The 21973-nt window shown below is 53.3% G+C and overlaps 1 protein-coding gene across 1 annotated transcript; it reads right to left on the minus strand.

Annotated features, from left to right (window-relative positions):
• Positions 1-195: 195 nt before the first annotated feature.
• On the minus strand, positions 196-21308 carry Wtip (WT1 interacting protein). Its single transcript, XM_020180368.2, has 8 exons — positions 20598-21308; positions 15217-15318; positions 5712-5779; positions 5513-5575; positions 5230-5360; positions 4518-4569; positions 3771-3839; positions 196-1051 (listed from the first exon to the last, which is right to left on the minus strand). Exons 1-8 carry the CDS (start codon positions 21268-21270, stop codon positions 911-913), a joined length of 1299 nt encoding a protein of 432 aa, XP_020035957.2. The 5' UTR covers positions 21271-21308; the 3' UTR covers positions 196-910.
• Between the last annotated feature and the right edge of the window lie 665 nt (positions 21309-21973).

Here is a 21973-nt window from a genome sequence, read left to right on the forward strand (position 1 = left end):
CATCCAAGCTACTCAGGAGGCAGAGATCAGGAAGATGGTGGTTCGAAGCCAGCCAGGGTAAATATTTCGGGAGACCTGTCTTGAAAAAAAATCCCATCACACACACACAAAAAGGTTCTTACCACCTTAAATTGAGCTAATTTTGGACATCTGTGAGTCTGCAGTTTTCTTCAGAAATAACCACATCGGTCCAGATTCTTACAAGAAAACTATATTCTTTTAAAGAAAACGAAAATATCCTCGAAGGAAAAACTTAATTTAAGTCAAATCGTATCCGTTCGTCGTGGAGCCTGATGCACAGCGCACAGGTGCCTCCCGGGCCAGGCGCCCCCTTCGCGACACCAGCGGCCGGATTTCTGCGCAGGTCTTTTCCCCAGTCCAGGACTCAGGGAAGGGGGACGTGGCTGAAAACACCCAGAAGACCCCCATGGCCAAACCTCCCAAAGATTCCCCGGGGTGACATTCCTCCCCTGCTCGGGGACCCCACGCAAATAAGGCACCCTTCCCACCCACCAGCGGGCAAGGCGTTTAGGAAACACGCAAACCCGTGCGCTCTCCACCAACCCCAGCTCCAAGGAGCGCGCTTGGACCCGACCCCAGGCCTCTTCCGAACCAAGGAAAGTGGCTCCCACCAGGGCCGGGCCACGGCAGGCGGCCCTTCCTCTCCAGCCCGGTGACCCCCAGGCCTGCCCTGAGGCTGCAGGGTGCAGGGGTCCTGGGGCCTAAGGCTGGTGATGCCCCCCGCAGAGGGAGGGAAGCGGCTTGAGGAGGCACAGACGGTGAATAAATAGGAGTAGCTTTAACGCGGGGGTCCGGCCCCTGCGGACAGGACAGCAGCTTGGTGGGAGGGGACGGGGGGAAGCACAGCCGGCTGACCTCCCTCCCACACCCACGCCCGCCCGGCCCCTGCTCAGAGCTCAGTGACGTGCACAGCAGGCGTGGGAAGTGGGCCAGGCCCCAGGCGCCGCAGGTGGCAGCGGCGGCAGAGCAGGTGGCCATCCAGCGGGTAGCAGCGACGTCCATCCTCGCCGCTCAGCTGCAGCCCGCAGTCCTAGGGAAAAACAGAGCCTCAGCCCCAGAGCAGGCAGGGCACAGTCACCCAGGACATCCGAGGTCGGAGGCTGGCAGATCTGTGGGCTCAGGACAGCCCGGTTCTGTGGCTGGCACTCTGCTCCAGGAACCCACAGGGGACCACAGGTGAGCACACTCAACTGAAGATGCATCTTAAGACACCCAAGTCTGGAGCTGGGCCTTGGAGGCTGTCGTTTGGCGGTAGTGGGACACAAATGGTCTTAACAAGACGACTCAGGGCTGCCAGGCGCCCTGGTGGCTCATGCCTATAAATCCCAGCTATTCAGGAGGCAGCGATCAGGAGGATCATGGTTGGAAACCAGCCCTGGCACAAAAAAGGGCTGGCGGAGGGGCTCAAGTGGTAAAGAGCCTGCCCAGCAAGGGGAAGGCCCTGAGTTCAAACCCCAGTACCGCCAAAAACAAAAACAAACAAAAAAAACCACTGAAGGGCTGGGCTGGGCATGTAGCAGCATGAGGCTCTGGGTTCAATCCCCAGCACATGAGGAAAAATGGAGCCAGCAAGTGAAGAACGAGTGTGCTTCTATGTGCCCTGGCTCCATGTTCCTAATCCTCCCTTTTACCTGCAGGGCTGAAATGCCTCGCAGCCTCGACCCTGTGACCCAAAGCCTCTGGGAGCAACACTGGACCCACCTCACACAGGTAATGGAGCTGGGCTACTGTCATGGAGTCACAGCCTCAGGTCTCCTCCCTGCTCTTCCCTCACCTGGACCAAGGTCCTGTTACTTACCCATAGCCACAGAGAGGGGAGACAGGGGCTGGAGAGCCTAGTGCCATCCGAAGCCCCAGGGGCGAGGCCCTCGTAGCCCCACAGCCCAGCAGTCTGGCTTGCTCCTGACTTCACAACCAAAGGCACACCCCAGCCCCTAGGACGACTGAGGCCCTGTTAGTACTGGAGAAGGTGGTGTGTCCCCTCTGCAGACCACACCTGCTCCTCTTCCTCCCTCTTGGGTCCCCTAGCAGGACTTCTGCTCCCACTGGGATACCAGCCCCCAAGGCCCATTCTTGCTTCCTCATTTCCTCTCCCTGGACTCTAATCCAGTTGGGCTCCAGTCTACGCTTCTCTGCCTCCCTTTGTGGTTCCTTACATGTCTGGACTCAGTGGACTTTCCTGACCACTCCCCACTTCCTCTCACCCCTCCCTGGAAGGTCTCACTTGCTCCCCTGGCTTCAACTCTTCCCTCTGAGAGGGTTACAGGAACTACATTCTTCCCTCCCACCTTTAATCATAAACAAAGCAGGCTAATTTGTGCAACAGACTCTGGAGGCCAAGCAGGTCCCGGGTCCCTGAGAGAAGGAGACCAGGGAGATGAGCCCCACAACTGCCCCAACTCTAGGCTGCCCAAGGGGCCCAGTGGTCTCCTGGAGATGAACATCTGGGGAGGCCAAGGAGACAAAACTGGCAGGGCAAAGTGTCACAGGAGAGGGCTTCTGAGTCCCTCTGTCTGTGGAGAGTCAGAACTCCAGCACAGCCGAGGGTCTGCCGGACACACGGATGTCTGCAGCATCTTTATCTCCTCCTCCTCTCACCGTCACTGGAGTCTGGAGATGAAATGCTCTCCAGAGGCTCATGTCAAAGGCTTGGTCCCCAGCAGATGGCACTATTGAGAGGTAGTGGAACCTTCAAGAGGTTTTAGGTCACTGAGCTCATGCCCTCAAAGGGGATCTGGGGATCCTAGCCTCTTCCTTCTTCGCTTTTGTGTCCCGGCCATGAGGTGAGCAGCTTGTGTCACGACGGGCAGCCAAAGGCCCAAAGTCATGTGGGGAAACTGTGAGCCAAAATAGACCTTTTCTTGTTATAAGCTGCTTGCCTCGGGTATGTGTTATAGTGACAGCAAGCTGACTCCACACTCCCTGCTGGGGTCCTAATGGACACTTCCCACCTCCTAAACTCCTGCATCCAGGCCCCTACCAAACCCAGGGCCTTCTGCCTACAACCTGCTCCACCAGCCTCCTCAGGGACCACCACTTCCACTCCCTCGTCCCCCGATTTATCTTCTGCATGGCAATGAGGCTGTTTGTTTGCGTTTAGAAAGGTCTCGCTATGTGACTCAGATCCTTCCACCCTCAGCTAGGGTGACAGGCAGGCGTGCACCAGCACAGTGAGTCTTCTAAAATCCAAATGCAATCTTGTCATCCTTTTTTCTCTCCATTGCCCTCAGGGTGAGACCACACTCCTCAGCTTGGCCTTTTGTCCCCAGAGGCTGCCAACTTTTCCAGCAACACAAAACCACACAGACCTCTTTATTCCTAAGTACATTCTGTTCCCAGTGCCTAGAAATGCTCTTCTCGCCACTCCCGAACCGTCATTCATCCTTCAATCGTAGCTTGGGTGTCACCCCCTTCAGGAAGCCACTCCTGACTCCCAAGGCCTCCTGTGTGCTCTGCCAGCTCCCCTCAGTGTCACACGTCACCTTGTGTGGATGTTGCTGAGTGCACACCTCTGACCGTCTACTCTTCAACCCCAGCACCCACGGACTGCAAACAGCAAATACTGAAGGAGAAACGGGCTGGGGACTAGGGGCTGGGGAGAGCATGTGTGAGAAGGGAAGGGCTCCCTGGGAGAGGACAGGGATGATGGAGAAGCCAGGAAAGAGGAGGTGGGGCCACAGAACCCAGGGGAGGAGGAGCCAGTGTGGGAAGGGGCTGCCCCACGGCCTGCTGGGAGGGCCTGGGCTCACCTCACAGTGATAACACTCCACGTGGTAGTCTCTGTCCATGGACACCACACGGATGGTGGTCTCACAGCCCTGGAGGGAGAGAGGGATTCAGTGATGCCAGCACCCTGGGACACATCTCCACCACGGGTTCTTAGCATGGTGATGGGTGCTCTCTCCCTGGGCCACCTCAGGCACCATCAGGTGTGCGCGCACACACACGCACACGCACACACACACACGTGTGCACCTCAGCAACCTCAGCATCCAACACGCTGCAGCCAACAGCAGGCACATCCGACCCCACGAGCACCACGTGGATAATGTGTGTCAAAGTTATTTCCACTTCTCTGGAGTCAAGAAAGACTACTGCCAGTACTGCTTGCCAAGCAGAGGCCTTGGACAGCCACGGCTTTGTGAGAGACCCAGGGCTGACAGACTGCCGGACCTCAGCTCCCAGCCCTCCTCGTCTGCTCCCCCAGCCCCGCAGTCCACCCAATCTCCACTGCAGAGCTGAACGGGCCGAGAGCGGCCCTTCATCAGTGGAGAATGGAGCTGAATGCAGCAGTGGGACAGCCGAGCAGGAGAGGTCACCATGTCCCTAGACCTCATGCCAGGGGACACTGACCCTGTGTGCCTGGGCACAACACACAGCCCCTCGGCCCCGAAGGATGTACAACAGAGCCACCTGCTCACCCCTCCCACTCTGGCCCAGGATCTCAGGCAGACCAGCAGGACCTGGCAGAGGATGGCCTCCGGGTGAGTTCCTACCTGTGCAGGGAGGATAGGACGAGCACAAGAGGCACATTTTGGTGCAAACACCCTGGAAGAATAAAGGAAACCAGAAATGACCAGTTGAGTAATCACGGGCAGTGGGCACAAGGACAGGTCAGCCCACAGTGACCCCATGGCATGGCCCAAACTTGAGGCCCTCCGTGCTGGTGTGGACATCTTGGGAAGGAAGCAGCATCTGCCTTCTTGGTACTGGACTTTCACCTGGCTCCCAATTCACCTCCCCCCAAAACTGCCTCCAGGAGGCTCCAGGTTCTGTCTTGCCATCTCCTATGTGTCCTCTGAGTTCCTTGCCCCGTAATATCTAGGTTTAGGCCACCTCTAGCTGAGACCTCTGCAAGGCCTGGCTCCACCGAGTCCAGGAATGAATGCCCACCACCAATCCCAAGACAGCCAGCAGCATGGCTCTCTTGGGGCCATGGGTCCCAGGCGTAAGCCTGTAGCCCAGCAAGGGGAGTAGATCAGCCATCCATGTGGCCCAGACAGGAAAGAGAAAAATCTGCAGGGACCCCAAGCTCCCACCCAGGCTGAAAAGGCCTGGCCCCAGGAGCAGAGGGCTTGATGGTGGGTAGGGCAACGCAGGGAATCCCCACCACCAGAAAGAGGAGCGGAGGCTGGAAGGGAAAAGACCAAGGAAGGCAGAAAAATGCTCCCGGGTGGCTCACATGACGCCGCTGTGCCAGCAACTCACGTGTGATAGTCTCTGACACAGTAGATGTTGTTCTCCACGTCCACAGTGAAGGGCACCCCGTCCAGACACTCGTTACACACCGAGCACCGGAAGCAGCCCGGGTGGTAGGACTTGCCCAGGGCCTGCAGGATCTGGGGGTGGGGTGGGAGGCACTCAAGGGTCAGTGTGGGCGGAAGACTCAGCACCGCCCCAGAGGCTCTGGCTGAGCCCCCCGCAGGTCTGGAACAGGTCAGAGGGCGGGGTCCTCAGGCTCTGCTCATGTCAAGCTGGGGGAGGGGCTCACCATCTCCATGATGAGGTGTCCACACACACTACACTTGTCAGCCGTCTGCTGGAACCCGGAGTACTGCAAGGGGACACGGGATCTGGGGAGTCGTGTGACAAAGGGACGCATCCCGCCCAGCCTCAGGTCTCCATGAGATTCAGGGGAGCTCTCCCCTGCTCCCACCCAAGACATGGACAGGGGCACAGCCTGGACTCACCAGGAAGTCTTCCTGGCAGTACACCTTCTCGCCCACATTGTAGAACGCCTTCCCACGGAGTCGTCTCCCTGTAAGGATTCGGGGTGAAGAGGGGGCCCCAGAAAGCTGGGATCAGGGAGGAAACCCAGGCTGCACCCCTCTAGATGAATTTCTTTCTTCTTTTTTTTTTTTTTTTGGTGGCACTGGAGTTTGAACTCACGGTCTCACACTTGCTAGGCAGGCGCTCTACCACTTGAGCCACTTCACCAGACCTTTTTTATGATGGGTTTTTTTTCAAGATAGGGTCTCATGAATTATTTGCTGGGGCTGGCTTTGAACTCAATCCTCCTGATCTCTGTCTCTTGAGTAGCTGGGATTACAGGTGTGTACCACGAGCACCCAGCATAGATGCATTCTTAATTAAATACATCTATAATGTATTTTTTCCTTTAATGTTATGTCTTGTTATAACAATATTACAAAAATTAAAATATGCTCTCAAGGCAAATGCATGAAGGATTCTTTTTTTTTTTTTTTTTTTTTGCAGTGCTGGGAATTGAACCTAAGGCTTCTACCACTGGGCTACATTCCTAGCCCAACACATATAGTTTAAATTTGAATTCAGAGCATATTTTCAGTATGAATATTCTTTTCTGCTTACTTACTTACTTTTTTTTTTGTCTTTTTTTGGTTTTGGTGGGACTGAGGTTTGAACTCTGGGCTTCTCACTTGCAAAGCAGGTGCTCTACTGCTTGAGTCACACCTCTAGTCCATTTTACTCTGGTTATTTTAAAGATGGGGGGTCTCTTGAACTACTTGCCCAGGCTGGCCTCAAACTGAGGTCCTCCCAGTCTCAGCCTCCCAAGTAGCCAGGATTATAGGTGTGAGCCACCGGTGCCTGGTTTAAAACAAATTTTGTTAATCCATAACATTAGAAGTACAACTCTGTCACTCACTATGAAAGAGATGTCCTTATCAAAACAAAAGACGCAGCAGACCTGACCTTCTCGTGGGTCAGGAGAAAGGTGACATGGCTAACTAGCAATGAGAAGGGACTTCCTCAGCCTGATGACCGAGAGCCATGAGCACGCACAGCTTTCGTCAAGTACAATGATGAAATATTAACTGTTTTTCCCCAAAGATTCAACCCTGCACTAGGGGTGCTAAGCAGTGCAAAAAGCCAAGTGAAGAAGAAACAAGGCTGGGAAGAAAAGCAGACTATCTGAAATCACTGATGACATGACTGTGTTGTTTAGAAAATCACAAGTAATTTACAAAAGAAACCAGCTAGCATAACTGAGTTTAGCACAATTGTAGGATCGAAGGCCAGCAAACAGAAAACAAATGTCCCCAAAAGTGTTTATTTATTTTCTACCAATAAATGACTGGAAAATGAACTCAACAATTTTTTTAAACACATTCTATTTTTTAATTTTTGGTGTTACTGGGGTTTGAATCCATGGCCTTGAGTTTGCCAGGCAGGCTCTCTACCACTCGAACCATGCCCCCAATCCAAACTCTACAACTTGTTTTTTTGGCAGCACTGGGGTTTGAACTCAGGGCCTCATGCTTGCTAGGCAGGCTCCTACTGCTTAAGCCACTCCACCAGCCCTCAACAATTTTTTAAACTACATTTATAAAAAATGTAGTTTACATTTTTTAAGCATATTTAAAAAAATAAAGAAGAAGCTGGTGACTCACGCCTACAATCCTAGCTACTCAGGAGGCAGAGATCAGGAGGATTGAGTTGAAAGCCAAATAGTTTGAAAGACCCTATCTTGAAAAAATCCAACGCAGAAAAGAGCTGCTGGGGTGGTTCACGTGGTAGAACGCCTGCCTAGAAAGCATGAGGTGCTGAGTTCAAACCCCAGCGCCACCAAAATAAATAACTAAATAAATAAATAAATAAATAAAAATGCAAAGGACTTTCAACACGCAAAATAATCCTGAAAAAGATCAACAAAGTTAGAAGACTTACTCTACCCACTTAGCAGGGTAATACTGAAATAAGGAGAAGCAAAAACATCAATGGGGCAGGATAAAGTTCAAAGCTGGACCCATAACTGGATATCCTTATGAAAAAGAAAAAAAAAAAAACCCTCAGCTAGATGTGGCTCAAGGCCAGCCTGCAAAAAGTTTGGGAGGTCCCATCTCCACCAATAAAAGCTGAACGTCGTGGTGCACGCCTGTCATCCCAGCTATGCAAGAAGCATGAATAGCAGGATTGTGGCTCAGGTCCACTAGGGCACATGACACCAAAAAACAAAAAAGGCCGGGAGTGTGCTTCTAGTGGTACAGCGCCTGCCTAGCAGGTGCAAGACTTGAGTTCAAACCCCAGTACCGCCAAAAACAAATAAATAAATAAATACCTCAACTCTTTGCCTCACACAAATACACAAAAATTAATATGAAATAGGTTATCAAGCTAAAAATAACAGCTAGCAACTTAAAGCTTCAAGAAGTTAATACAGAATACCATCTCTACAATTAAAGGAAAACGAAGACTTTTTAAGTCATAGAAAGCAGGCTGGAGGCTGAAGGAGTGGCTCAAGTGGTAGAGGGCCTCCCTGGCAAGCACAAAACCCTGAGTTCAAACCCCAGTGGTGCCAAAAAACAAAATGAAAAAAGGCTGAGATGTAGCTCAGTGGTCCAGCACTTGCCTAGCATGCATGCATGAGGCCCTGGGTGTAACCCCCCAAAAAATTTAAAAACCACAGAAAGCAATGACCATAAAACATGAAAACAAAACAGAAATGGACAAATTGAGCTTCAGCAAAACTTTAAATTTCTCATCAAAAGACATCATTAAGAATATTTTTTAAAACTAGGAAGCCAGGAGTGGTGGTTCACACTTAGGAGGCTGAGGCAGGAGGAGCAGGAGGAGTTCAAGGTCAGGGCCGGTAGAGTTGCTCAAGTGGTAGAGCCCCTGCCTAGCAAGAGTGAGGCCCTGAGTTCAAACCCCAGTATTGCCACAAAAAAAAAAAAAAAGCGCTCAAGGCCAGCCTGGGCTACACAAGGAGACCCTGCCTAAAACAAAAAAATCATACAAGAAAATATTCATAAAACATACCTCTGACAAATAATTTGTATTCACAATATACATATGCAAACTCCATTCCCAAATTTATAAAAACAAAGTGCAAAAGCCTCAAAAGACATCACAAAAGAAGATACATTAGCAGCCAGGACTCAGACACTGAGATTCTCACCAGGGGAAAACAAATTAAAACCACAAGGAGACGGACACCACCCATTTAGAATGGCTTCAGGACCCAAGTGCCAACCGGTGGCGAGCATGCAGAGTAACTCAACTTTCTTAAGCTTCTAGCAGGACTGTGAACGAGCACTGCCCCTTTCCAAAACAGCCTGGCAGTTTCTTACAAAACTAAACATACACTTACCCTATGACCCAGAAATTCCACTGCTTGGAATTTACTCAAGAGAAGGAAAACAAATGTCCACAAAGTGACTCTACAAGAATGTCCACAGCACGGACTAAACTCTATCAACAGTGAAGTGGACAGACTGTGGTGCCTTCACACCTCAGCAGGAAGAGCTGACCTGAAAGAAAGGGAGGAGGGGGGCAGGAGAGAGGAAGCGAGGGAGGCAGGGAGGGAGGGAGGGAGGGAGGGGGAGGAAGGTCTCGCTCAGCAAAAGAACTCAGCCACAGTGGGGGCCGGTGGCTCACGCCTATAATCCTAGCTACTTGGGAGGCTGAGATCAGGAGGATCCCAATTCCAGGTCAGTCCTGCTAGGGAGTTAGTGAGATTTCATCTCAACCAATAGCTGGGCAGTGGCGTGCGCCTGTTAGTTATCCCAGCGGCAGCGGGAAGGATAAAATAGGAGGATTGCCGTCCAGGCCAGAGTGGGGAAAAACCCAGACCCTATCATCAAAAAAGGGCTGCAGGTGTTGCTGAAGCAGTATGGTGTGTGCCTACTGAATACGAAACCTGAGTTCAAACCCCCAGCACCACCAAAAAGGAAGGGAGGGAGGGAGAAGGGAGGAATAGAAAGAGGGAGAGAGGAAGGAGGGAGGGACTGCAAGTGAGGCTCAAGTGGTAGAGCCCCTGCTTTGCAAGCACAGAGCCCTGAGTTCAAACCCCAGTGCACAAAAACCCAAACAAAACAAACTGGGTCCGTGGGTGTGGCAGTGAGAGCGCCCACCTCGCATGAACAGGCCTCTCGACACATCCACAAGCTGAAAGAACAAACCACATGAGGCCCGTGGAATCACGAACAGAGCAAGCAGAAACGGTAAGCGACAGAAATGTGGCTTCAAAAGGCAGCGATACTGGGCTATTTAGACAGAGACTATCCCACAGGTGTATTTAACACGCTTACAAAATTAAAACGTGTCCAGCCGGGCACTGGTGGCTCCCACCTGCAATGCAGAGAACACCAGGATCGCACTTCACTCAGCCCAAACAAATGGCTCGTGAGACCCTATCTCGAAAAAACCTACCAACCAAAGAGGACTGGCAGAGTGGCTCAAGTGGTAGAGTCTACCTTGCCTGCCTAGCAAGAGTGAGGCCCTGAGTTCAAACCTTGTACTGCCAAAAAAACCCACAAACATCTGTGCTGGCTAATCTTGATGGCCTGCCTGATTGGCTTAGGGGGAGCCCAGCAGGTTAGTGCAGCACACTTCTGGGCTTGTCTGCGACCTGAGTTCTTGTTCTGTTTTTAATTTTGTTGGTGGGACTGGGTTTTAAACTCAGGGCTTCATGCTTGCAAAGCAGACCCTGTGCTGCTCACGCCTCACTTCCAGCCCGAGAGGTGCTTTTAGAGACCATTAGCTCCTGAGCGTTCTGAGGGAGGTGGGGGAACCGTGGGGGGGGCCTGGTTAGAGGAGGGAGGTCACTGCCGTGTGTTTATGAAGGCGAATCTCGTCCTGGCCGCTTCCTCTTGCTCCTCTTTGCTTCCTGGCTGCCAGGTGAGCAGCTCTCCTCTGCCATGCCTTTCCGGCAAGATGTCTGTCTTTCCATGGGCCTGAAAGCAAGGGAGCCAGACGACCACGGACTGAGACCTCTGAAACCATGAGCCGAAATAAATGTCTCCTTCTCTAAGTTGTTTCACTCTGATGTTTGTCATGGCGATGACCAAGTACGACTAACACACCGTTAGAAAGAGAAGAGGCAGGAACAGGTTAGGAAGAGTTACTGACAGTGACATACAACAATGGACGCTCATCCGAGCAAGACACACACAGAACTCTACAACTCAGTAAGAAAAAAATTCAAACCACACAATTTAAAAACAGGCAAACGACACTGCTGATGAATGGATTAAGAAAATGCCGTACTTATACACAATGGAATTTTATTCAGCCATGAAGAAGACTGAAATTTTGTTGTTTGCAGGTAAATGGATGGAACTGGAGAACATTATCTTAAGTGAAGTTAGCCAGGCTCAGAAAGACAAAGGTTGCATGTTTTCTCCAATGCAAACACAGCAATATTTTGAAAACAGGTCACACTAAGGGGAGATCCCATACGAGAGAGGGAAGGTAAAAGCAGGAAGTTAAGAAGGTGAATGTGGTTGATGTACTTTCTATACAAGAATGAATATAGAATGTTTAAACCTGTTGAAATCACCATAAGAAGGGGACTAAGGGAGAAAGGAGAAAAATAGAGGGGATGGACCAATTCAGGTTATAATACATATATACATGGAAATGCCACAATGAAAATCCCTGAGTAGCTATCTTAAATAAACAAAAATGTCGGGGTTTTTTCTTTTACAAAATCGGAGAACAGGAGGGTGGAAAAGGTCCTGTCTTGAGGGGGTTGGCACCAGTGGGAGGGGAAGGAGGTAGGGAAATGATGAAGGAAGGTGAATATGGTGGAATATTATGCACTCACGTATGAAAATGGAAAAATGAGACCTGTTGAAACTATTCCAGGAACGGAGGGTGGAGGGGCATAAAAGAGAATGAGGGGGAGAATTCAAGTATGAAACCAAGGCTTGAGGTCAGCCTGCCTCAATAAACCATCTGGGCATGGTGGCACACACCTATGACCTAGCTACGAGGGACATACAGGTAGGAGGCTCAGAGTCCAAGGCCTGCCTGGACAAAATCCCACGGTATCATTTCTATGAAGCTTTTTGTTTTGTTTTGTTTTGTCTCTGGGACTAAGGTTTGAACTCAGGGCTTTGTGCTTGCAAAGCAGGTGCTCTGCTGTCCATGATATAATTTAATTAATACAGTTTTTTAATTCTAATGTAGCCAAACTTGTCAATCTTTTTTTTCTTTTTTTTGAAGTACTGGAGTTTGAACTCAGCGCCTATACCTTGAGCCACTCCACCAACCCATTTTTGTAAAGGGCTTTTTTCAAGATAAGGTCTCTCGAACCATTTGCCCAGGCTGGCTTCAAACCTCGATCCTCCTGATCTCTGCTTCCTCAGTAGCTGGGATTACAGGTGTGAGCCACTGGTGCCCGGCTTCAATTTCTGCTTTTAGTTCAGTGTAACTGGGAGAAAATCCGAAACTTTCTTGGACACACTATAATCCCAACAATCGGAGGCTGAAGCAGGAAGATGGAAAGTTTGAGGCCAGACTGGGCTACATAGTGAGAAGCTGCCTCAAAACAGCAAAACAAGACAGTGTGTTACAACCCACTGTGTCTGGATAATCCTAAATAAGCTAGTTTTCCAATGTGTTCATGGAATTCACCTTGGTGACAGATTTAAGGAAAGAAAACACAGTATGTCAGTGGGTATCCAAAAAGCAATCAAAATTCAGCAAACCAGGAATAAAAGGGAACTTTCCGCTTTGTTTTCTTATGACACGGTCTTGCTATAGAGGCCAGGCTGGTACCCGTGAAATTGTGCGATGCAGCAGCCTGGTCTGCACAGTCTGTCTAGGTGCAGAGCCCTTCAGACTGCACGGCTGCCTCTCTGGAAGTTTTTCTTTATTTATTCTTTTCCTTTTCTCTCTGGAACTAAATTCAACAATGTATAATTAGGACAATAAATCACAGCCAGTGTGGTGGCATGTCTGTGCACATGCCCGTAATCCCTGCATGAAGGAGGCCAAGGCAGGAGTGAGTGAGACTTCTAGGACAGTCTAGGCCACACGGTGAGACCCTGTCTCAAAAGAAAGTGGGGGGAGGAGGGGGCTGAAGGTGTGGCTCAGACCATAGAGCATGAGGCTAGCAAGTGCAAGGTCCTGAATTCAAATGCCAGTACCACAAAAAAGAACTACTGTGGTGGAAGTCACCTGCAGTCCCAGCTACTCAGGGGGCTGCAGCAATTAAAATTCCCAAGCAACTCCTTTCCCAAGAGGGTCACTTGGGACACAAATGTGATACTCCAAGACAGTGACCAGAAGAGACGCCCCTCCGGACTACTGAATGGAACTGAAGCCACACCTCTGTGAGAGAAATCACACTAAGGACAGACCCAAAATCCGAGGGCGACACAGTCCAGCCAGTCATGGGGCCAGAGCTGTTAGAGCAAGCCCCGCCTGCAGCCAGGCCGTCTCTGGGCTCCAGGTCGACACAGCCAAGAAATGGTCCGAGACATGAAGCCTCCTCGTCTTCTCTTTTATCTGCAGCTAAGAACGTCCAGTGAACAGTGGATTCGATCCAGAGAGCACGCACCAGAAGGCACAGAATGAGGGCTTCACACAGACCTAGTGGAACCAGGGCTCAGACTGACCAGGGCTCCCAGTGGGAACTCGGCAGAAAGCCTGACATAATGGAACATTTGAGAGGGAAAAAAATCAGAAGACAGGAAAAAGCCAGGCAACATAAAGAAAACAGTATTTTTTCAAGAAAATCTCCCGAAAAAGTAAGTCTACAGAAAGAAAGATGAATCATACCATGCTTGGCTCTGTAGTGAACAATATTTATACAGTCACAGAAAAATAAACTTAGATTATTGACTTAACTAAAGCTCGTGGTATGAGCACATGGCTAAGACGGAAGGAGGGGAGAATGTGGGCATGAAGTATTGCTGCCGGCCTAGCAGCATGGAGTGGTGGGGAGAGGAACCAGAAGAGGGGTGGCCCCTCATTGTCACAGCAAAAGCAAGAGAGCATGAATGCAAATGATACGGTAAGGACTAGTAGTACAGAGCCTGGTGGCACACTCCTGTAATCCCAGCACTAGGGAGGCTGAGGTAGGAGGATCTTAAGTTCAAGGCCAGCCTAGTGTATACAATGAGACCCTGTTTCAAAAATAAATGGAAAAGGCCGGGCACCAGTGGCTCAAGCCTGTAATCCTAGCTACTCAGGAGGCAGAGATCAGGAGGATCATGGTTCAAAGCCAGCCTGAGCAAATAGTTCACAAGACCCTACCTTGTGATGAAAAAACCCATCACAAAAAAAGGGCTGGTGGAGTGGCTCGAGGTGTAGGCCCTGAGTTCAAACTCTAGTACTGAAAAGAAAAAGAGGAAAAGGAAAAAGAAAAGAACGAAGTAGCAATGCCAGGGCCTCGCGCTTGCTAAGCAGACACTCTACCACTTGTGCCACCCCACCAGCCCTTCCTGCACTGGTCATTTTTGAGATAGGGTCTCACATTGTGCCCAGGCCTGCACAGACCACAGTTGTGGTCCTCCTGTCTTGGCTTCCCTGCACAGCTGGGACGGCAGGTGCGTGACACTGCGACCAGTCACTGGATGAGATGGAATTCCATGAACTTTTTGTCTGAACTGGTCCTGAACCACAATCCTCCCAATCTCCACCTCCTGAGTAGCTTGGATTACAGGTGTGAACCACCACGCCCAGTACTGATACATCCTTCTTAGAGATATGGAACTATCTGATAAAAGAAACTTCTAAATAATACTAAGCAGTTCCTCGTGGAGAATGGAACCAAGAAAGATGAGTGGTTCTTTGCCCTTGCAATAAACAGTTTCTCAGAACTTTCTGATTCAACACTGCGCATATATCATACTGAAATAAAAATACTAAAAATATTTAGTGTGCATAAATAAAATACATCTGTCTGCTTGAGACAAGGTCTGGAAAAACAAGGGGAAAATCAAGAGTGCAGATTTATTAGGGTCACTGCATAAGTCACTTTTTTTCTTTTTATAACTAAGATAAGTTACAGCATTTATAGTTTATGTTATGTGCAAAATAGGGACAGAAAATAAATTTCAGGAAAAAGATTAGCCTTATGTCTGCACCAGCAGAAGTCCCCTCACTGGCTCCCTTGCCTCACTCCTGGAGAGATGGAGGCTCTAAAGCCAAGGACCAGAGAGGTAGCTTTTCCCAAAGATTTAAGGGCTGGAGGAGTGGCTCAAGTGGTAGCGCATCTGCCTTGCAAGTGTGAAGTCCTGAGTTCAAACCTTAGTACTGCCAAAAACCAAAAAGCAACCCCTCCCTACAGCCAGCAAGAGGCTCCTGGGTGGCCCCATGGTTCCCTCCCCAAGGGCCTGGCCCTTACACAGGCCAGTCCCAGAGAGGAAGGGGCCACAAGCCACAGGCACGGCAGACAGTAACCAGGCTCCTCCAGACTAGCCTGAGGAAAAGGTGTCTGGGGGAGGGAGGATGGGATGGGGGTGCAGGGGAGAGGTTACCTACCACAGGAGTCACAGGTGAAGCAGTCGGTGTGGTACAGGCTCCCCATTGCCTGGCACGCCTGCCTCGCTCCATAAACGCCGAGCCCACACTTGATGCAGACGCCTATGGGAGGAGGTGGCGGGAGAGAGCAGTGGTTGGCACCCTGGGCTGTGGAGTGAAGTGAGGTGGACAGGCACCCAGGTCCCGGTCCTCATGGTGCCCACCTGCCTGACCTTGGCAAGCTGACCTCCCCAGACACGAGGTCTGTAAGAGTACCCCTGCTTAGGGTTTGGTACAGCTGTCTGAGGATTCCAAGCGCTCAGCAGAGGACCTGGCAAGTCAACTGGCACAGTGATGATAAATTTCTTCCTAAAAACATCTACCCAACACCTGCTCTTAAACTGAGTTGTTTATGAACCAAATCCTATGCTTCAAAATTAAAAAAAAGCACTTTCTGGTCCGGACACAAAGAATGAAGAACACACTGGGGTGTGCTCTGAAGTGAAGGTGCGTGAATGAAGTGACACGGGCTGTCACTGCCCTCCCCAGATACCCTTTCCTCCTCTGCACCACGGGGTTCCTCTACTCTCTTGTTCAGTAGACAGTGAACTGTGGACAGGCCACGAGCCCCACAGTGTGGGTGCTGAGGAAATTCCACAATGCACTGAAGTCCCCAACCACAAGCACCTGCATTTCAGAGGACAGACACCCACGGCGGCAGCTAAGGCTGAGTGGCTCAAGTGGTAGAGTGCCGGCCTAGCAAGCGTGAGGCCCTGAGCTCAAACCCCAGTACTACCAAAAGAAAATAATAATAACGATGATGATGGTGTCAGGCAGAAACAAGTCCTATGGAGAAAAATTCAGCTGATTAAGAATAAATGTGAGCCAGGTGCCAGTGGCTCACTCCTATAATCCCAGCTACTCAGGAGGCAGAGATCAGGAGGATCGCAGCTCAAAGCCAGGCCTGGCAAATAGTTCCTGAGACCCTAGCTTGAAAATACTCAGTACATAAAAAGGCCTGGCGGAGTGGTTCAAGATGTAGACCCTGAGTTCCAAACCCTAGTGCCACACAAGAAAAAAAAAGAATAAATCTAGGGCTGTTGGAAAGGCTCAAATTTGACAGAGTGCCTGCCCAACAAGCACGAAGTCCTGAATTCCAACCCCAGTACTGTAAATAAATAAAATAAATCTGGAGTCTGTGGTGTAGTCGGTGGTACAGTGAGTGTTCAGTGTGCCCTGTGTTCAACCCCCAGCCCCTCCCTCCACCAAGAAAGTGTACATATGTATGCATGTATGTACACATATGTATGTCTGCATGTGATCTGCTTGTGTTTTGAAACAGGATCTCACTGTGATGCAGGCTGGCCTTAAACTCTTGATCCTCCTGCCTCAGCCTCCCCAGCTCTGGGGGTGTGACTTTTAAACGGAGTGGTTAGGGAAGACCCTGCTGCACGGGCTGTGCAGGAAACTGGGATTCCTGGATGGACCTGGGGACCACTGCTGGTGGCGGGGGAGGGGCAGCAGGCAGAGCAGGGGTAAAAAGGGGAAGAATGACAGCAATGCCAGGATGACGCCTGGCCCCACTTAAGGCATCTCTGGGCAGCCCTCCTTGAGACCCAGCAGAAGGCAGCCAGCCTGAACACTGCCAAGTCCCCTTCACAGAGCTGCCTGGGGTCTCGTATGTCCCACGGGGCATGATGATGGCTCCACCTGCCCTTGAACCGTAGATCCTCTGACTGCTCCAGGACATGCTGCCTCTCCCCTTCCCCCTGCTTTCAGCCACAGGCCAGGGATCCCTTCTCTGAAATGCCTGGAACCAGAAGTGTTTCAGATTCCAGAGGTTTTCGGATTTGAGGTTATCTGTACAGACTAAGTATTTCAAATCCAAAACTCTGAAATCCAAAATCTGAATCACTTTTTCAGTATCACATTGGCACCTAGAAAGAAGTCCAGAGCCTTCTGGACTTCAGGACTTCAGGTTTTCAGCCCAGGGAGTCAAGCCAAGCCCAAGCCTCTCCTGCCTCATAAGCCCCTCCCTCCTCCATCATCACCACTACCTCCTCTCAGTCAGTCACCTCCTCGCCAGCCACCCCATGCACTTTCCCATCTGACGCTATCCTTGCTCTCTGCTTTCCACATGGGTCCTGGATTTTCTCCTCTCTGAGTCCCCTGGGCACTCCTCTGCTCTGTCCTGGCTCCTGGGAGGTTGGGAGGGCAGGACGTAAAGGTGGGCTGGTGGAGACCAGGTAAGCAGAGAGACAGACATGGCTGCTAGAGGATGCAATCTCACGCCTTGGCCCTGTGGAGAGCACTCAGGTGGGAAAGCAGGCCAGGAGCACTGCCAGAGGTCGTGCCTGTTCTAGAAATCTCCATCATATGTGAAAGTCCTCATTCTGGAATTAACTACTGACTTTAGAAATGCCAGGCTGGAGGGTAGAACTCTACAGTACAGCATTTGTCTACCATGCACGAGGCCCTAGGTTCAATCCCTAGCACCACAAACCAAAACCAAAATCAAAACCAAACCCAACCACAGAGGCCAAGCAAACCCCACATGCCCGTCTCCATCTGGTCTCCCTGGGCAGTGCCATTCTCTCCCCACGGCTCGCCCTGCCCGAAGCTCTGTGCTCCAGCCCAGAATCTCTAGTGCTGAGCTGCCTCCCAGGAGACCCAGACACTCCAACTCCAGACAGCTTCCAAACTCCCCCAGGGCTCTAGACTCTGGTGCCCCCCTCAAGAGAGGGCACTTTTGTGTGTCCAGGTTGTAGGGATCAGGTCAGCCTCTTTCCCTCGCCTCCAACTCAGAACCCTGTTCCCTAATTTTTTTTGGGGGGGAGGGGACATGGTCCCTTTATATTGCCCAGGCTGGTCTTGAACTCCTGGACTTAAGCATCCTCACAAGTACCTGGGACTATAGCTGGGTGCCACAGCACCTGCCCTGCTCCCGAATCTTGATTTCCCTCCTTCCCCTCACTTCCACTGGCCTGATTCGGGATGTGATATGCACGCCTCCCAGCCTGGCCCCCAAAAATTCATCCCCAGACTTCTCTTCAGACTTCTCTGAGTCCCTCAGCGCCTGACAGAGCAGCAGAAAAAGGGGTGCTGGGCAGACAGCCTGCCGATAATCAGAGGTCCCGGAGACAAGCCTCAGAGTTGTAAAGGCTGCTGGCCAGAAGCAAACACAGGGTGTAGCCCTGGAAGCCAGTGGCTGGAGAGAAGGCAGAAGGTCATCCAAGTGAGAAAGTTCCGGGGCCTGAGGCTGGCAGCGGAACTCGGAACTCGGAACTCAGGGGGCAGGGCAGGGAAAGTTCCAAAGACATCAGTGAATGGCAGTGGGGACCAAGAGGTCAGTTGGTACCAGGGCCAAGGACAGGAAGGAGCTAGGGATGGCACAGAGGGGAAACACACAGAAAGGTTCCAGCCAGCTTCCTTTTGTGAAGTGTTCTATTATTCGGGGTTTTGTTTGTGGGACTGGGGTTTAAACTCAGAGTTTCCCATTAGCAAAGCAGGCATTCTACCGCTTGAGCCACACCTCCAGTTCATTTTGCTCTGGTTATTTTGGAGATGGGGGTCTCAAGAAGTACTTGCCTGGTCTGGCCTCAAACCATAATCCTCCCGATCTCAGCCTCCGAGAAGCTAGAATTACACATCAGCCATGGGTGCCCAGCTTTATTCGGGTTTTGTGGCTCCAGAATAAAAAAGTTAAATGTCATCTGGACTATACAGCTCAATCAAAGAGCTGTTTACATTCCTTAGAATCAGGAAAGTGTTACCTAAACCTCTATTTCTGGCTGCTCTTGACAGGAAAAAGGTCTATCATCAGAGCTGGGTATGGTGGTCCACACCTATAATCCCAGCACTGAGGCAGGAGAATCATGAGTTCAAACCCTGTCAGGCCTACATAGTGAGACCCTATCTCAACAACAACAAAAAATCTGGGGCTGGTGGAGTGACTCAAGTGGTAAAGCTCCTGCCAAGAAAGTGGGAGGCCCTGAGTTCAACCCCCAGTACTGAAGGAAAAATAAAACCTATCACCAGCCCCCTCAGACTCCCATGTGGCTACAAAGGACCAAAACTGAGTCCCACCTCCTCTTTACAAAGGATGACCTCCCCACCCACTCTGATCTTTGACCATCAGACCCCCTTCCCTTCCAGCATTTCCTACCAGGACAGGGGCCACCCTAGTGTCACATAAGGATTCAGGAGCACATGCAGAGGCCCATACAGGCTCTGCCATTTGCAGGGGCCAGAAAATGGCCAGACTCCCCAGAAGAGAGCACTGGAGAGGGTTCTCCTGAGATGTCCCAGCTCTGCTCCCGCCATCTGCCTGGCACATGAGGACTCCTCACTCTTCTCCCCGGCCAGCTGACAGCAGCCACCAGATCTGCCAAAGGTTAAATTCTCACCGACTTTGACTTCCCACTTGAGACTTGCTGTCCATCCCAAAGGCAGACAAAACCTCAGGCCACCCGTGCCCTTGACCCCCTGACCCCGTCTGGGCTACAACCCTTGGGAAGCAGCATCTCCCAGCCTCACTTTCTTCCCTCCACCTGGCCTGCTAACACAGAGCCTCCTAAGCTCCCCAGATCTAGTTCGGGGCAGTGCAGAGCAGCGGTTCCATTGTATGTGAGAGAGAGAGAAATCCCCGCGCAGCTTCAGCCCCCGTGTGAAAACCACCCACCCTCCAAAGCGGGGGGGAAGGCTCAATCCCGACCCTTATCAGGCTTATCAGGGCAGGAGGGAGGAAGGCTCAATCCCGACCCTACTATATGCTGCCCCCCCCCCGCAACCTCCCCCCACACCTAGCCCTAAGATGGGACCGTGGCGGGACTGGGAAACGAGGCTATCGGAGACCGGTGGGTTTGCAAATATGCGTGAACAGGATTCCTCTGGGAAATACTCCGTGTACACAGCACAGCTCAGAGCAGCCCAGGGTGCCTGGCCAAGTCGTCGTCCCTTTTCCTCCCACACCCTCCAGCCCAGCCACGACTGGATTGAAGCCTACAGTCACCCTGAATTGGGGATACCTGGGGCCCTGCGCTCTGGGTTCCTGTCCACACCCCATACTGCCGGGGCGCGGACGGAGGGAGCACCCTGACGATGGCGAAGCATCAGGTGGGATGCGCAGAGGAGGCAAGTGGCAAGAGCTAGGAAGAAACGTCCAGAAGGTGACCGCTCTGCCTATCAAGCTGACTTTGTAGGCAAGGCGGTAGGTACGGCGCATCCCTTGGCCAGAACCCCTGTGCGCGGGGAAGATGGAGATGAAGCCACAGACGGGAAGAAACCCGAGGTCTGGCAGCTCACGAAACGTGGCCGGCTCCCCGGCGCCCCCGGGTCCCCGCTGCGCCCTCGCGACGCCCCTTCCCCGCGGGGACTGCAGCCGCCCCGGCCCGCGCGCTCACCGAAGTAGTCCCGCGCCGTGCGCGCCTCCAGCGCCCGCTCGAGCTCCCGGGTGAGCGCCTCCAGCCGCCGCTCGGCCGCGCTCGGGCCGCCCTCCCGGCCGGGGGGCAGCTGCAGCGGGGGCAGCGGGAAGGGTGCGGGCGGCCCCGCAGGCTCCGGGGAGCGGGCGGGCGCGGGGCCGGCGCCCGGCAGGAGCAGGTCGGCGTAGGCGCCCGCCGAGCCCCGGGAGCCCAGGCTGGACACGCTGGAGCGGGCGCTGCCCACCGACGGCGGCCCGGGGCCGGGGCCGGGCCGCGGGTCCGAGCGGCCGGAGCGCGGGCTGCCGTGGCGCTGGTCGTAGCCCAGGCTGATGCCGCTGGAGCGCGCGCTGCCGCCGCCGTCCGAGCCCGCCAGGCTGGCCCGAGGGCTGCCCGAGGGCTGCGCGCTGAGCTCGGGCGCCACCGCGCGTCGCGGGCCTCGGTCCCCGCGGCTCGGTCCGTCCGCCCCGGCCTCGGGGCCGCCGCCGCCGCCGCCCTTGCCTCTGCGGCCCAGCGCCGGCGCCGCCTCGTCCCCCGGCCCGGCCCGCGGCCCCCGCCGTCCCCGGCCCGGAGAGTCGCCGCCCGGTTCCAGCTCCCGCAGGGCCAGCCCGGCCAGGAGCAGGGCCGCCTCGTCCGCGGCCGCCCGGGAGCGCTGCATGGCCCGGCCCCGCCGGCCCTGCCTGGCGCGTCACCTCCGCCTCCGCTTCCCGCCGCCGCTCCGGCCGCGCCGCCGCATCGTCCGCCCGGAGCCCGGAGCCCGCCCCGGGACCCCTGGGCGCGGGGGTGGGGCGGGGCCGGCGCCGCGCCGGGCCGGGGGTCGCTGCGCCGGGCACGCGCGCGCGCGCGCGCGGGCCGGAGGGGGGGACGGGCACGCGGCGCGGCGCTCGAGGGCGCGCGCGGCGGAGGAATGCGCGCGCCGAGGCGCGGGGCCGCGCGGGGGGCGGAGGGACTCCTTTGCGGGGCAGGAATGCGAGGAAGGAGACGGCGCTGCGGCCTGTGGAATGTCGGGGGAGTGGCGGAGTCGGGAGCCTGGAGCCTGGAGGGCGCTCGGGCAGCTTGTACCGCCCGCCCTCGGTGATCCAGTGCCCAGAACCCCAGCCTGGAGAGACTCCGAGTCTCCTCCTGCCCCCAGGCCCGGCCGCAGGGCTCTGAGCAGCGGCAGACAGACGGACGTTGCCCACATCCTCCCCCATCTTGCTTCCCAGCGCCGCCCATGTTGCAGGGCTGGCCTTGCGCAGACCGCGCCGCGTCCGCACCCACCCTCGCCATCGCTGAGTCCCATCGGATGCGCCCTTAGGACCCTGCACGATCTCGCCACCCCCCTCAAGGCCATGTGGCGGCGCACTGGCCTGGGGACCCCA

The sequence above is a fragment of the Castor canadensis genome, chromosome 16 (genome assembly GCF_047511655.1).
Source record: "Castor canadensis chromosome 16, mCasCan1.hap1v2, whole genome shotgun sequence".
Taxonomy (NCBI): Eukaryota; Metazoa; Chordata; class Mammalia; order Rodentia; family Castoridae; genus Castor; species Castor canadensis.

Coding starts and splice junctions, on each gene's coding strand:
- Wtip (XM_020180368.2), bottom strand. CDS start 21,270: ATGCAGCGCTCCCGGGCGGCCGCGGACGAGGCGGCCCTGCTCCTGGCC. Junction 15,319..20,597: donor CACGGCGCGGGACTACTTCG/GTGAGCGCGCGG, acceptor CTCCTCCCATAG/GCGTCTGCATCAAGTGTGGG. Junction 1,052..3,770: donor TGGAGTGTTATCACTGTGAG/GTGAGCCCAGGC, acceptor GTTTTTCCCTAG/GACTGCGGGCTGCAGCTGAG.